The sequence below is a fragment of the Arvicanthis niloticus genome, chromosome 5, assembly GCF_011762505.2.
Source record: "Arvicanthis niloticus isolate mArvNil1 chromosome 5, mArvNil1.pat.X, whole genome shotgun sequence".
Classification (NCBI taxonomy): Eukaryota; Metazoa; Chordata; class Mammalia; order Rodentia; family Muridae; genus Arvicanthis; species Arvicanthis niloticus.
The window spans coordinates 45,745,010-45,762,121 of NC_047662.1; the positions used below are offsets into that span (position 1 = coordinate 45,745,010).

General features: G+C 42.1%; 1 protein-coding gene across 6 annotated transcripts in view; it reads right to left on the minus strand.

The window, feature by feature from the left end:
* Dab1 (DAB adaptor protein 1) overlaps positions 1 to 17,112 on the minus strand; it is a 1,102,742-nt gene that overhangs the window by 147,348 nt on the left and 938,282 nt on the right. For all 6 annotated transcript variants that reach the window (XM_076934558.1, XM_076934561.1, XM_076934560.1 and 3 more), the window contains one exon: positions 2,386 to 2,525. In XM_076934558.1, the coding sequence (XP_076790673.1) occupies positions 2,386 to 2,525 (140 nt within the window). The remainder of the gene's footprint in view (positions 1 to 2,385; positions 2,526 to 17,112) is intronic.

Sequence of the window (17,112 nt, forward strand, 5' to 3'; positions counted from 1 at the left end):
TTTCAAGGCTAAAAGGAATTTTGTACTTCTCTGTCTCTTTCCTGGGCAGGTGGCCAACTGCAAAATCGATCATTTATGTTTCTGTGCTTCTTACAGAAAAACCACTGGGAGCTGAAATGTCAACATTCTTCTCAGCAAGTTGCAAATAATGAAACACAATCATCTGGAAACCAAGAACCCCTCAATGTGTTCACTGCATTTGACAGGAGAGTGTTATAGCAGGACAGACTTTCTGGGCCTTGGGACCTCATGATTATAAGGGATGACAGATGGAATGTTTCACTACAGGTAACACACACACACACACACACACACACACACACACACACACACACACTGGCAGTCATAGCTAGACCTGGCTCAGCTACCATGACCTAGTGTTAATGCCAAGGGTGAGTAGAAGGAACTGCTGCCTCACACCCACTTAGACATGGGTGCTTCTACAAATAGGGCCGGCCAATAAGGCTTTCAGCAGCTGGTACCCGATGAACAGCTTCTCATAGAGACTGAGTAAAGGGGATGCAGAACTCCTCTCTCCTCCATAAACTGGTGGAGAATCAAGTCTATGCACATGAAGGATTAAGGAGTGGCTCTCTGATGGAGGGACACAGAAGGCTCAGTCTCTCTGGGGCTCTGTAGGTAGCCTGTCCTGGCTGAGGAGCTGCATTCTGATTTTATGTGTGTATGATCAGAATCTGAGATCTGCTTGGTTTGGGGGTCAGGCAACAGTGAGGAGACCAGAGGATTCTCCTACAAGCCAAGCACCACAGCCTATGCTGTTCAAGCATCTGCTTGGGGCCCTGTTTCCTGGTCATTTCCCCTAGGCCAGCATTCATCAGTCATAGAGGAGTGGCCGTGGGAATCTTCGCGCCTGACTGCCTCATCTATTCATCATTCAGGTTGGAATTTAGAAGAGAAAGAGGGCTCATTATTGAGCTGCTCTGAAATCTCATAACATGGATTCATTATCTGAAAAAAGAAATCACTAAACTCTTTCCAAGGTGAGCGTTAAGTCATGATTACATTGTTACCAATGCCCTTTCTAATATACCGAAAGTTAAGTATGCATTGATTAAAACAAAATTTGTTCATATAGCATTTTAAATAGCGAAAACAAGGATGTAGAACATGGAAACCTGAGTAGTTTAAACAATTCTGCCTTTAACAGCCATGGGACTGGGAGACCACATCCAACAGACATGGTAAAGTCTTAAGAAACACATATAGCACCAACAAAAATAAATAAATAAAAATTGTGACTTACTAAGCAAATAAGAAAAAGGTGGTGCAGACAGTAATTAACAAATTTCTGTCACTTAAAATACTTTTAGGCACTTTGCCAGAATGTGGCCCGTTTTCCCTTTTCCTATAGTTAAAATTATTCCACTGACCTAACAGTTTCCTTTAGAGAAAGAGAGAGAGAGAGAGAGAGAGAGAGAGAGAGAGAGAGAGAGAGAGAGAATATGAGCTCAAACACACCAGGTTACAAAACTATATAAACTATATCCATTTTTATTATAAAGTGTATATTGCTATATCACAGAAGTAAAACAATTGAGATTAAACACAAAAATGTCAACTCTCATTTTTGTGTGATTTTGGATGATTTTAAGTTTTTCCCTTATATTTCTGAAGTTTATAATTGGAATTTTACGCTGAGAAAAATAAGTCTTAAGCATGTTAAATTCATGAAGCAGGATTCTTGTTAGATCATTTCCTTTTCTAATATTTTATACCTCAATTTTCAAAAAATAAAGAGGATGTGCAGAACCAAGATCTGGGGGTCCGGGGATTCTTTCAAGTGTGTTTTTAAGGCTTATTGAAAAAAAGAGCATGCTCTTTGTTGGGTCTGTTTAAGCTTTTTTTTCTAAGTTATTCCTCTGGTTTTTCCATGCAAAGCCATCTTTGTAGTCCAGCTGCATATGAAAGAGAGGCCGCCTTCCTTTGTTATGAAACATTTGAGTGCATCACAGCAATTACAGGAAAGAATGCAATCTGCTTTGCACCTTCACATCGGTCACTAGAGGGCAAGTAACATACACATTTTTAAAAAAGTAACAAAAATAGCAAAACATTCAAAATGTGTGAAGGACTATAGAATTTGATCATTTTGTAGGTTTATTTTTGCAAGAGTTTTACAAAGAACTTTACCTAGAAGAAACTATGGTCCACTCAAACAGCACAAACAAGGCCTGGCTAAATCTTTATAAGTGTCCAGGCAGTGTTTCTCAGCCACTGGAGTGCTTCCCAGTGAATAAATATGGTGATTCATCCAGGAGCCGAATCACTCAAGCAGTGAGGTTATCTGCCATGGAGCTGGTGAGCGGTTCTTTCCCTCGCCCATGCTAAACCAAAGCTATTCATAAAGAAGCACTTGCACGGCACCTTGAGTTTCATCATGGAATCTTGACATAACTTGTCTCCCCGAGCTGCGGACACTTCATCAATCCCAATCAGCTTGGCTTTGTACCGGACGCCTTCACCTTTAAACCTCTTTATCAAAGTGGCTTCGCTGCGATCCTGACCTGAAAACAAAGGAAAATAGATTCAGAAAGAAGCACGCCAAGGCTCTGTTGGCTTTCAGAACTTACCGTTTGGGGATCTACTTCCTGCCTACACCTACATGCCAGCAAATTCAAATCAAAAGAAATAAAATAACATCTCCAGCTCAAAACTCTGCCTCTACCCATTTAAACTCAGATGATTTACTTCTGAACACCAACCTTTTGCACAGAAAAGGAAAACTTAAAGATAATCACTCCAGCAAATCAAGAGACAACATCAGATAACATGGGTAACATATCTAATTTGCTTTTGATACATGATAGGTACTGAACCAACAGTTATCATTAGGAGTTCAAGGCCAAATGTCTTGCTAGGGATAGCATCAGCACCGAATTTCCAGTATTTATAATTCTTAATGACGCTTTGGCCAAGGTCCAAGACCCTCCTTACACCCAATTCCATGAACTGTCTCATAGTAAAAGTCCAGAATAATTTCTTTACATCAAGTAATGACACTGAACAATTATTTTAAAAAATGGCTTTATGATATTGCTTCTGGTAACTCATATATGCAGGGAAATAGCCTGCTATAGTATTTGGTATTGATTGCCTGTATCTTGCAAGAGGCTCTCTTCCTCATTATTACATGATATTTTGCTACATACATCAATCAAGAGTTCAAGAACACCCACATTAAGAAAGGGACATACTTGCTGGGCAGTGGTGGCACACGCCTTTAATCCCAGCACTTGGGAGGCAGAGGCAGGTGGATTTTTGAGTTTGAGGCCAGCCTGGAGAGTGAGTTCCAGGACAGCCAGGCTTACACAGAGAAATCCTGTCTCGGAAAAACAAAAACAAAACAAAAACAAAACAAACAAACAAACAAACAAAAACAAAAACAAAAAAAGAAAGGGACATACAGATGTTTATTATAAACTTTCTTCAAAAGCCAAGCTATTTCCATATTCCAAAAAAAAGATGGACATAAACTCCAGTAGCTTGTTCATAGAGTCAGAAATAAGAGGAAAACATTGCAGTTTAACGCTGACCACATTTGCTGAGTCAGAGACCTGGACACTGGACCTACTGTTCTAGCAACCCGGGGTCTCCCAGACCTCTGACACTCATCAGTGGCTCTAACTCCTATTTCCCTCTCATAATTTCCCTGGTCATCATGAACCTCGAGCTGAGGATGTCAGGGATAAGTCAGTCCATTCTCCTCCTTCTATAATAAGAGATTGAAGATGTTCTGAAGAACAAAACAATAGCTAACCATAGCACAGTACCTTTCTACTTATGAACCCTGACTTTTATTTCTTGCCTTTAGTCACCCATTCAGTAAGGTTTATCTCCTTTGTGCCAAACACCATTACTTGCTGCCAACAAATGAAGAAACAGTCTATACTCCCAGAAGCCCAAGGTGCTGGGTTTTTTAAAAATTGTTTGTTTTAGTCTGCGACTGAAAATAAGAATGCACTGTGCATTACGGCAGGCATGTAAAAAGGTTGCCATAGTGCATCAGCTAAACTTCATATTCTATCTATGGGAGGACGGTAAAGTAGCTACCTTATAGATGCCAACAGTAATTTGAAGGAGACAGCACAAGTGAAGCATATGTTCACATTCACAGTAATCTTTCTGTAAATAGTAGCTATCTCTCCATAATCTGACCAATAAACTCAACACTTGGAGATACCATGTTGGGGAGAAGGGATGGCTACAGGGACAAGTCTTAACCTGTAGTTCCCAACTCCCAATAGTCATGTTTTACTGAATTCTGTGACTCCTAGTCTAGCTATAGCTTTGGTACACTAGTCCTTAAAGCAAATGATGTAAAGACACACAGAGACTATAAGGAATATAAATATTAAATGTCAGACTTCTACAAGGAGAAATGGCAGAGGGTAGTGCTGAGAATAGCAGACACTGTATCCCTTCTTTGGATATGCATCTAAGCAACTTGGCCTCTGACGACACAAGCTTTCCCCTGTCTGCTCCACTAAGTTTGGTGACAGCAGACTCTATCTTGGTCTCTTACTCCATCTCATATAACCAACTCATAGAACTGTTCTCATTATGAATAACACTCCTTTCACTACTCAGACTGTCCCAGAGTACAACGATAAGAGCGATAGCTGGAAGCACTTACTAGAAGCGTGTTACACGCCTCACAAGACGACTCCTTGATAAGGCAATATCTTTCTACAGACCCACACTGGAAGGCAAGATCGGAGAGGCTATCAAGCCCACACACACTCACTTAGCAGGAACAGCACAGGTTTGCCCAACGCCAAAGCCTGGATTTGGGTCGGCACACACTCTGTTCCAAGCCTGCTCTTTTAGCAACTATGATTAATTGCTTTTCATCTATGTAACTTCCCTTTGTATCCCCAATTTTACCTTGCACCAGAACTCACCTGGCCCAAATCCATTGCTCCTAAATATAAACACACTGGCAGAAGAAGAAAAAAAACAAACAACCCCCCCCCCCAAAAAAAAACTTCCATTTGGGACACAGAGGAAGTTTGAAAATAGAACAAATAGTTTCCAGAAAACTAGTCATGTCTAAAACCTGCCCTAGCATCAGATACAAAGAGCCTGAGGAAACATGGGTCAGGCACAGCCTGCTGCTGAGGAGAGAATCACATGAGGAGGCAGAGTCAGGGCAGGTGGAAAGGGCAGAGATTAATATGAAAATATTAGGCCATTTAAAAGAAAGTAAGGAGCCTAATTTAGATCAGGACCCAAGGCCAAGCTAATTTGTATGAAGGGCACTTATGCAGTAGAAAATCCAGTTTCTCATTAAACGCTCCACCATTAAAAGGGTAATTCTTCATAAGCACATCTTGAACAAGGTCTCAGTTATATTAGTTAAAAAATAAATAACAGATATCAGAGCCCTAAGTGTGTGATATCACTAGGATACATGAAAAGAGGGGGGCATCCCTGTAGCTTCTCACAGTCCATTTCTACTAAAAGCAAACAGTGAAGCCATGAAGCCATGGACAGGCTAAGCAGAGGTCACTGTTTAAGCTGAGTCCTAAAATGCTTCTCCATCTATTACCCAGCATTCACTGTGTCCCTCACTCCACCAGGAGTTTTACATCATGTAATCTCTCTTTTAGTCTTTTGCCTGCTCTTTGAATTATTCTGCGTAATAAGCACGAAGTCACAGAAGACCACAGCAGTGCAGCAGATTCCGTTACTTTCAAGTACCAGCTGTAGAAATACAGCATTTGCATTTGACAGAACCCACCCATGTAATGTGTGTGTGTGTGTGTGTGTGTGTGTGTGTGTGTGTGTATAAGTCAGTGGTGTTAGGACACTCACAGAATGTACGGATATCACTTCTGTATAATGTTAGAATACTTTTAAGTTCAAAAGATGTCCCATCCCTACTGATGTCATTCACTGTTGTGGTTTGAATACTAAATGTCTCTGTGAAGTTCTCAGAGTTGAACACATGGTCTTCAGCTGGTGGTTCTGTTTGTGAAGGCTGGGGACACTTTAGGAAGTAGTATCTTATTGGAGGAACTGGGTCACTGGTGGCTGGTCCTGAGGCTGTTTAGCTGAGCCCTTTTTTTGTTTACCCTCTGCTTTTTGAGGTAGACTCAGTATGACTAGCCAGACTCTGCCTCCTAACATCATGCCTTTCCTCCACGTGGCTGTGTCTTCTCTGCTTTGATGGACTGTATACCCCTGCATCAGTAAGCAAAAACAACCTTTTTCTCTCTTAAGTTGCCTTGGTCAGAGATTTGTTTTTTTTTTTTTTTTTAAATCACAGAAATAAGAATGTAACTAGTACAGAACAAGTGGTACTCAGAAATTGCTGTGATAAACCTAATCCCGTGGTTCTTAGGACTGTGAAACTATTTGATGGCTCGTGAGTGTATGGATGAGTTTGGTATTTGAGACTCAAAAAGCCTAATTCTGCTTAATGGGCCACTCTGGAATGAGCTTGAAAATCAATAATGCCAAGAGAAACATGAACAGAGAGGATTCCACTATTGAGCATTGAGAGGAAAACCATAACCACCAGCGACTGGGTTAGGGTAATTTCTCTGATATTTGGGCTAAGAATCTGGCTTTGTTCTACCTGTGTTCCAAGAACTTGAGTGGTACTGAATTTCAAAAAAGTAGGAATGGTTGCTATTTATCGAGTACTTATTGTGTGTTCTAAGATATTTATAAGTGCCTACTGTGTGTTCCAAGATGTTTATGAGTGCTTGCTATGTGTTCTAAGATGTGTAGAGATACAGCAAATGGTCAGTATGTTGACACCACTCTATTCATGGTGGTTGCATCCTAGTGGATAGGTTTTGTCAAATCTATTGATCAAAAATTAAGATTTGTTTTCAGCCTTTCTGTTATTTTAGTCTTAGGGAGGATCACCATAAAGACAAAGCATCATGAGATCTAAGTGACTCCCATGAAGAGTATGCATCAGTACAGAACCCAGAAGACAGAGCTGAATAGTTGTAAGTCATCAGCAACAACAAGCAGTGAGTGGACAATCATAAAGAGAAACTCCAACATCTCGTGATTCTCAAACTGCGGCTTCAAAAGACAACTTTCCAATTTGGACCATTGCAAGTTGATGATAGTTTTTTAAACATGTACCAAGTGTGAAGAAAAAGATACTTGTAGGTCATTAATATTCTTTTAATAACAGATCCCATTAGGTTGGAAACATGACTTGGGTTCATCTGTAGCTGCCTGGACACCCATGCCTGGGAGATGGAGAGTGTGCATGGGAGGCAGGCCCACTACCGAACTAACATTGTCCTGAGAAGATCACAGCCTAAGGGCCAACTGAGAGGCTTAAAGCCTTGGGCTCTGCTCTGATGGACCTGCTTTGGTTTCCTGAGCAAGAGTAATTAACAGCAACATTAGTAAGAGGTGCTATGGAAGGGGAAAGGGGTCTTAAGCCAATTCTCCAAGTCATGTGACAAAGGAGTTTTCAGTATCTCCTTGATTTGAAGTCCAAAGGAGGAAGATTCTGGGTTTACATAGGATCACACTGTTGCCTGGAAACAAAAGTCCCTGAAAGGAAAGCAATACCTGTCTGAAAGTAGGAGGCTGTGGATTCAGGATGCTCTCTCTCTATCACCACACCTTCACAAAAGCGATAACACAGCATCCTGGATTTCACCCCTATGGGCCTTCATTACTGCTGTGTCTGATGGGTGTTTTTGGAGAGAAGATGGCCTTCCCAAGCATCCTTGAAGCTAATTATCCACAATGACATTTATGATTAACATCTGAGGTCTTGTCCAGAGCTTGAACTACATGGTAAGTGTTGAGCATTTCACTTACAGTCACAGAAAACCAGTGTCCTTAAACTTTAGGGAGAGAAGGAGAAAATCAAGAGTTTATGATGCCTACATCAATATATCTAGAGAAACACTAGTGCCAAAAAAATAAACTCAGGTGTTCCTAAATCCATCAAACTTGGGCCCCCAGGGTATTTTATACATTTCTACAAGGAAAATAGTTTTGAACTTATAACTCAAAAACCGGACTATTTCTTCATAAATGGGGTACACGTACTCTTGGCAATCACTCATTTACTTCATTGTGTACTTTCTCTTAAACCTTTCGTATAAAGCTAAACCTAAATAGATGTCTCATATCCCTCTTGTGTGCCCGTGTTATCTTCATACCCAGGGGACTATTTGCATCTCACGGTTTCCTTGCAGACAGTTCTGCCTGAGAAATAATAACTTGAGAAGTCCTCAGGGACTCACAGCAAACTGACAATGCTAACAAGACGTGTGTATTTCCAGCACACTTCTCTGCTGACTTTTGCAGAGTGTTGTGGGAAGCCCAGAGGCTACTGTCTCTAATCCACTGTGGGGTTGGGGGGAGGGGCACTGCATGGACATTATGGGAGAGCACCTGAAGGCTCACTGGAATGACAGTGGCTGTGCCTCCATGCCATCAGGTCTCAGGAAGTCCATATATCTAGAAATGACTTCAAGCTGAACTACAGGAGGATTTCTGGTGGTTAGAGTAGAGCCAGCATTCTTCAGGAATAGGCTCCCGTCTGCCAATGGGAGTCATTGACTTATTTCTGGTATTAAGAGACATTTGGTACCTCTTGTTGCACATCAAAGCCCATGCAGATCTTCAGGCTCCTTCAGTCCCTACTTACAAGTATCTGTTATATAGGTTAAAGCCCATGCTAGACCCTTTTCTTTCCCTCCTCCCAGATACCTGTTTTTGCTAATATCTCTCTCTCTCTCTCTCTCTCTCTCTCTCTCTCTCTCTCTCTCTCTCTCCTCCCTCCTTCCTTAGTTCTCCTCCTTCCTCCTTCCTTTTCTTGCTGTTATTCTCCATTCTCTCACAGACATCCCTGGCCATGTTTAGTCTGTTTTCTTTTCTCTCTGCTCTGGACTCCTCCAGATATCCCTGGATATATTTTCCCTTTTACTCACAATTTAAAAACCTTCCCCTTGACAAAACCCTGGAGCAGCCATGTGGGCATTTGCCTCATCACATACACACAACCCCCTTAAGCCAGGCCCCACCTTGCCCCAAATGGATTACTTCCTATATTAGCCACCTCAGCACACTCCAGATGCTTAAAAATGCATCTCCTCTTTCCTACTTGCCTACTCTCCTTTTACAGTATCACACTTTTCTGCATCTTAGCTCCAACACCTTATACGTCCATCAGAAGCCCCCATGTCTGTAGCTCTTGCCATTTTCTTTTTCCATCGACATGACTTGTCTTCTTACACACATTACAGACTCAGATGGAGCCCTGTTATGAGGCTTCTATTCAAAGCATGGCTCCCTTCTCACCCCTACCTCTTCACTAACTAAGGCTAATCTCCTTGACACTTCACCTCTTATAAGTTGCCCCTTAAAATGCACCCTTGCTCAATTTATCAATCTAGTTAGGCCTACATCTGGCTCCCTACCCCCACCCCCAATTATTGATCTAGGAACCTTCGTCCAGATCAACCACTAAGATGCAAACTCTAATAGCCTACCCCTGGCTGCTAGAGGATCACATGTTGAAGGATGGTCCGTCCCCAGTTGATGGTGTTGCCGAGACCTATAGGTTATAGGCTCCAGTAGCAGAGACTTACTCCAGTTGGGAATTCTCTTGAACAAATTATTACTTTGTAGCTACCTGAAGTAAAGAAAAAGTTTCTACAGAAATACAATGATGGATCACCTCACCATAGACCCAAAAACAACAGGGTAGAACAATGGAGAGAAACATTACAACCATAAGCCAAATGAAGCCTTTCTTCTTTAGCAGCTGATTAATTTGATGTTTCATTACTGGCAGATAGCTAATACACTGTGCTCAATTCTGTACCTAAGGTTCTTTGAGTCTAGAAATCATTCCAATCTCTCCATCCTTTCACCCTCTCCCTCTAACGCCCAGGTCCCAAGTCCTCTGCTCCAGAGAGCTATCCAGTAGATGAAGAAGCCAGAGCATGGCTTCAGAATTCCTATGCGCTTTTGCAGTAGATTAATCTCATCTGCACTAATCTGCTTAACAGCTCTCCTCCTTATTTGGCCATGAACTCCAATCAAGGACAAGGCTCTGTTGGGTCAGCTGACCACTGAATTCCTGGTGCCTAGCATGTTCTTAATAGATATGTGTACTTTTCCACTTTATCCATTTCCAGCATTGGTTTGGCACCCATGGCAGTTCCCTAACTTTGTTTTCTTAGCTTTCTTGAGCTCCATGGAAACAAGGATTCAGCTGTTCTTGGTGCAGCAACTGGCTCAGCATAGACCCGCAGGACTTCAGGACTCCTGAATGGCTGAATGGGTGAATTTGTGCCCTTTATTCTAAAGCAGCCAGTCAGTGTGTTCCACCGAGGGAAAGCCTCCAAGGAGTCAGTAAACACCCCTCCCATAATACCCTACTTCACCCGACCTTGTGATTCATCTAGTCTCCAACGAATAAAAGTGTTAATGTGACAAGGTAAATTCACACCTATAATTGTCTTAATGTTGGCTTTATTTATGCTGTTAGGCAGGAATGACTGTACCTCATCATAACCTGCTCACTTCCTAGACTGGAGGCCACTCTTTTTTTTTTTTTTTTAATTTAAATCAGGCTGATTTCTCAAGTACTAAACCAACTCCCCAGTTTTGAACAGGCCTCACAGATGCTATTGGAGGTTCCTTTTCTGGAGCAGGAGGCATTGTAAATATTGAGGTCAGATAGTCAAAGTTACTCTGCAGACACTTCAATATAAACAAACACCTCTAGGAGTCAGGTTCCAGGGAGGGAGGTGATTAGTGCTTCTATAATAAATACAAGAGTCTACTGGAGCCTACAGAGTCTACTGGAGTCAGACATGGCCTCCTACTACAGGCTGATTGCTAAAGACTGTTAATGGCCAGATAAGTGATATTTCATACCCAAGACGATTGCCTCTGTAGCTCCTAGATTGCCTCAGATTATGATGAATGCCCACACAAACCTACACTAAGCTGAGTCCTCTTTTTCCTAGTGTGGTCTGTACAGTTGTGAATGCCTCTTAATTTTTTTTTCTAGCTACAGTATTCCCCAGTCAAAGGAGTTCAATGCCAGCACATTCCAGGTGACTATTCATTTCTATGTTCTGGACTCATAACCCATACAGAGGTATCTTGCAGCTCAGGATGGCTCATTAAAATAGCATAAACTCTGAGGTTTAAGTAGCAGAAATTCTTTTCTCACAAGTCAAGTGCTGGGAAGACCCAAATGAAGATGTGGGAGATTGGTACTTTTTTAGGCTTGCAGATGGTCACTATCATACTTGTGTTTCCAAGACCTATTCATGGTCTTGTCTGTCTCTTTCTCTCTAGTGGAGCCATTAGAGTACCTATGAGCCATATGGAGTACAGAGTATGGTGAAGAAAAAGAAGAGAAGAAGGGAGCAGGAGGACAAGTGCCAGAACATTCTAGGTCTCCCTTTTCTTCAGTGGGTACTAATTCTATCCTGAGGCTCTTTCCTTCCAACTTCACCTACCTAAGGTGCCACCTCTAAATGTCATGTCCCTGGGAGCTAGGGATCTGCCTTATTAATCATAAGAGAACACAAACATTTAGTTATAGAGTGGCTGGAATCAGGAAGAAGAAGTATGAACACAGATGATACCAAATGTGTTTTGTTTCTATAAAGTGTCTTTGCATTGACCTTGGAGGCAAGGACAATTACACACTCAGAAAGGGAACTGAAGCATAGGGACGCAAGGTCAGTGTGTAAAAGCATACTGTCAATGCTAGGGAAAGGTACACTGTTGACCTTTTGTGGAAGGAAGGCATTATAATTAACCTGTAGTACAATACCTACTGTGTGCATTTGGGATAATTAGTTAACTCCTCAGTATCAGGTTTTCCATCTAAAAGGGGTGTGGTCCTTTTCTCAAACCTCAGGGGATTTAACAGGTTATGATGTTCTTAGCCCCCTGCCTGGCACATGGTGACCCTTCTGTAAATATTTATGGCCTTGCTCCAGTAATGCATTTCACATCAAGTATCAGGAGAAAAAAGTTTCCGTACTGAAGTTGCACTGCCTCAGAAATAGCGGTCTCAGCTGCCTGGGAAGTTTTTGGTTCATAGGGATGAGAGTTCAATTAGGGGCTGAATGTTCTAGCCTGGAGTCAATACAGAGATCATCTTCTGAATTATTAGCACTTAGCAATGTCTCCCTTCTTTGGTACCTCTCTCTGACTCCCAGACTCGATAAGAACATTTCAAAGGGTTTTCACCCAGCCTGTCCAGAATCAGGCTGTCTGTTCTTTGCAAGAGTACTACTGTCCGGGGTAGGTTTTCTGATTTAAGAACAGATCTTGAGGGGTTTTGAAGGCCCAAACACAGAGATAACTGATTCTACTTAGATTTTTACTGTGTTATTATCCAGGTGTTGACTTGCTATGGACATATAACTCTGTATAGCAGCTGTGTGGGAGAGAAGGCTGAGTTTGTGTAATTGACTGGCTGGGTAGCAAGCAGAATAGAGGAAACACACATAGGGGGCTGTTAAAGTGGATTTTTATGAGCATTGTTGCTGTCATAATTGCTACAAGGTAAACTAATTAAAAAGCCAAAATAATATTCAGCCTATGACTTGTGTACATAGTCTCTAAAACTATGTTCTGGCAATTCTGAAATGATGGCGCCACATGACACTTTCTGTCTGGTAGTGAGTTCCCAGGCCCCCACTTCCACATTTGGAATCTGGAAGATTCCCCCAAGAATCTGCATTTAAAACTAACTAATACCTTTGGCGGCACCTTACATTCATTTTCCCAACAAAATCTCACTACCCTGCGGGCTTTGGAGATGGCTCACCTGACCACCTGAGTTTCATTTCTAGAAGCCACATAAAGGTGAAGGGAAAGTTGTTGTCTGACCAACATCTTCATATGCTGTCACTGGCTGATACACATGCATGACAAACACCATGCACAGCTACACACAGTAATAAAAAAATAATAGTAAAGTTGGAAAAAATCATTACTATTTTTTGCTTGTTCTTAATTATGGGCCTGTTTACACTTGAATTAAAAAAATCTATTGTATAAAGTATATGGTAATATTGAGAAACTCTAAAAAGCAATAGGTGGTACTCTTTGGCCACACCCTCTCAGTTTAGCTAAACCTTAAAACAATGGTCTGAAGTGACTTGTAGATTTCTGTGTGGAAAGGGACTAAGGATCCAGGTCTAGAAGCATCTCTTCAAATACCATTTTCATGTTTCTCTGAAGAAAGTTGAAGCAATCCTCATGTTTGGACAGTGTAAGCACCTGGGTAGGGAGTCAGTCTGACAATCCCCACCCTGCCAACATGTAGACCAGAAGGCCCTTGAGGGCAGCCATATTCTTCTCTTGTGCTTGTGAGATACAAACAACTGAATAGTATCCAGCACATCCTGGGTGCCCAATAAATATTTGTTTGAAAAATGTATTTGCTAAGGGAAACTGCTTAAACTTCCCTCCCAGAGTTTTCAAATATCTCCTCCACCCAACACACATGCATAGCAGTTTATAGTCTTGCCAATCCAGGTTTAGATTTTAGTCACAGTGTCTGAAATCTCAACTTTTGTCAATCAGACACTCTGGCACTATAGCTCAGGCATTTTGTCAGGCGGAAAGGGGCAGAAAAAAAAAATATATATATATAAATGGCCATTCAGTTTCTCAGGTATAAAGAGAAAGAATGAGACAGTGAGTGTAGCGATAACTCTCCCTTGTACAGTCCTTCTGTCACCCTTGTATGAGAGCTGGGACACAGAATCTATCCTGTAACTCGGGCCAACAGCTGACGATTCAGGCTGCAAACCTGCAGCTTTATAGTTTCCACACTTGCTCACTGAGAGCCCGATGATGCACAAACCTGCTCACTACTGGGTTGTTTTGTTTTTATCACTGCGCTTGTTGTCTTCCCCCTCGTTACCAAGAGACAAAGAGGATAAAAACTAGTGTGGGTTACTATACATATATTAACGGCATTATACTGTAAGAATAAGGTATGAGCCTAGGTATGTAATACTAGCCTCTAAAGGCTACCTCACTGCAAGGCTCAGGCTGGGCTTGAAGCAACATCTAAGCCCTCTACCATCAGACTTTTATCCCTCACAACCACATAACATGCTGTGCATACTAACCCCTTTTTATAGACGAGGAAAAATGAGACTCTCGGAGTTAAAGATTACCCTAAGACCACGGAGCCAGCAGGACAGGCAGAAGCATGGGTACGGAAGAAACGACAATGATCAAAGACATCTTTAAAGGAAGGAGATTTGAAATCTACAACTGGGAAAGACAGGAGCACAGAACGTAGAAAGCTGGGTCAGAACCCACAGCCATTGTGTCTATTTATCTTGTGCCCATTTTCTAACTGGAAAGGCTCTTGTGTGTTTGTGAGGCTGCTTGAGAAGACAAGGCAAAATGATGTATGCTCATCCTAAAAGTAGGGATGGAGAGATGCCTACAGTGCTTGCCATGCAAGCCTGAGGGTATGAGCTTGATTACCAGCACCTACGGGAGAGAGAGCCGAGTGTGGGGGCACAGGTTGTAGGCAGAGATGAGTGAAGGGCTGGTGTTCACTGGGCAGCCAGTCTAATCTAATTAATCACATGAAAACCCTTGTCTCATAAAACAGGGTGGATGGCACTTGGGGAATAAGAGCTGGAAATCATCTCCACATACATCTAAGTCTTTACACACACACACACACACACACACACACACACACTGAACAAGAAAATCATCTCTACAGTGGAAAGAGATGAGATGGGGTGAGAGGAATGGAAAGAACGCTATCTAGGAGGAAACTGGCTCTCAGCTGGGCTGGCCATTCCACAAGCTCTCTGGCCAGGAGAATCATCTCCTTTCTGAAAATGAGGGTAAAAGTCTATCCCTGCAGAATCTGTAAGGAGCACACACACCTCCATGTACAGAGAACCAGCACAGCAGCTGGCCAGTCTTTCTTCACAGTATTTCTACTCCCTCTCCTAGGAACTGTGGAATTACTACCCAAGCGACACTCTCGAACTGAGCACTCTGCACCTGGGGAAGTACTCTCTCTGGAAAGATCTGTTGAGTTGTTCTCAGAGAATTGCCCTAGGTCAGAAAGAGCCACCTCCACCCAAATCCATGCTCTGCCTCCACTGGTTTGACTCCTCCCCCTTGTAGCTGAATCTCATCAACTGGTTGATGAGGTCAGGAAGGTAGCAAGGCCTAGAATTCATGTCTCAATGTGTGGCATCTTTGAAGGCTACCTCAGGGCTCCTCTGATGGAGAGGCTGGAACTGCATCTTAGTTACTTCTACTCCATCAGCATTTATCATCTGGACACCGGGACACTCCTCCACAAGCTTCCTCCAGCAGCTCTCCTGGAGCACAAAGGCAGGACAAAACCCAATGCATTTAAAAGAGTTGTCTGAGATAGGAGGGTCTTGAAGACAGACTAGCCAGAAAGCCTCCACAACAATTTGGGAGGAGGGCTTGGAGGCAGAGTAGGAGCAGGGAAAATTCAGATTCTACAAACTGATTCTGACTCTCACATAGCCAAGAAAAATTCTGAGCCAATAGTTTATCACCAAATGTGGATCTGCCACCCCTCTGAGTAGCCGGGTCACATCTGTAAGGGTGAGAACAGGAGTACCAATCCACGGTGATCTCACCAGTGAGCAAACAAATGCACGTGCAGTCCACAATTCACAGCTCCTCTTTTTGGTAAATATGTGTGACCAGAGATGTCAGTCACTAGCAAAGCCCTAGGGGCAGGACACAGGGTGAATAACAACTACAGGAAGACAAAGCAAAATAAACAAACAAAAAAAGCCAAAACAAAAATACAAACCAAACCAACCAACCAACCAAACAAAAAAAACCCAAAACCACTCCTCTATAAAAACCCCAAAAGTCAAAACCAAAATAGGCAACAAACCCCACCAAAACCCAGATGTTTCCTTTTAACTTTTGCAATTTCTACTCCTTAAGATAAATGCTTCTTAATAAGCTTCTAATTATAAAATAAAATATGTGCAGGACTTTAAATGTGGCAAACACAAGAGAATAAAAAGGGGACAACACCCTTAATGCCACCTGGTGATATTTAAGGCTGCAACTGAGTGCATGGTTGTCCAGATTTTCCTGAAGTATATATACACACATAAACATCTCTTTTTTTCAAATAAATAAGTGTATGAACATATGTTCATGTTGTAAATATAAGGATGGAATCCTGGGCCTCAGGCACGCCAGGCAAGCAACTCTACCACTGAGCTCCAGCTTCAGCCCTGTTGCTTTAAATAAAAAAAAAAAAAAAAAAAAACTGGCAAAGAATGATATATTTTCTCTCATACATAACAGAGAGTTTGTAGCAAGATCAGTCTTGGCTTCATTACATTGTATCCCATAGATGTAGCATAATTTATTCAGCCAATCCCTATTATTGGACAGTTACAATGTTTCCAATTAAAACACTACAAAGAAATACAATACCGAGAATTACTTCTAAAGGCAATACAAAGATGTACTTGCCCCCTGAGAACGCCCAGCCGAGTCTTCAGTGTTGATGCTTCATCATGCTCCCCCAACCCCATTCCCTTCTCCAGCTCCAGAAACATGTTGGCTCAAAATAGACAAATGTGTGAAAACAGATGTAAAACTTTCCTCTTCTGACGGCTTTCTTCAGGAGATACAGAGGGCACCCAGTGGATGGATGCAGATTGTGCAAGAGTCTGGCCAAGCTGCCAGACAAAGCCTGACAGACTGACAGCAAGCGACCTAGTGGTCCTGAGGTCTAAGACAGTGCTGGTCAATGGAATCCCCTTTTTGAAGTTCTCCAGCACCCTGCATTCATACTGGGTATTTGAGAGCTTCCTCTGAGGCTCAGGCAGAGGTTAATTAAAACACAAATGAACAGGAGTTTACATTGTCACAAGTAGCCTGCAAAGAGCTAATTTCTTCTGCACTGATACAATGTTAAGGGTCATCTCCGTCAGGAAAAAAAAAAAGCAAAAAACCACAGAATTCAGTGGGATATCTCCACTGCCAACTTACTTGAAGAGTGCCTTTTGTAAGTGAGATTATTTTGGTGCTGGTATATATTCTGGTGCGAACGAGGCTTTATCTTCC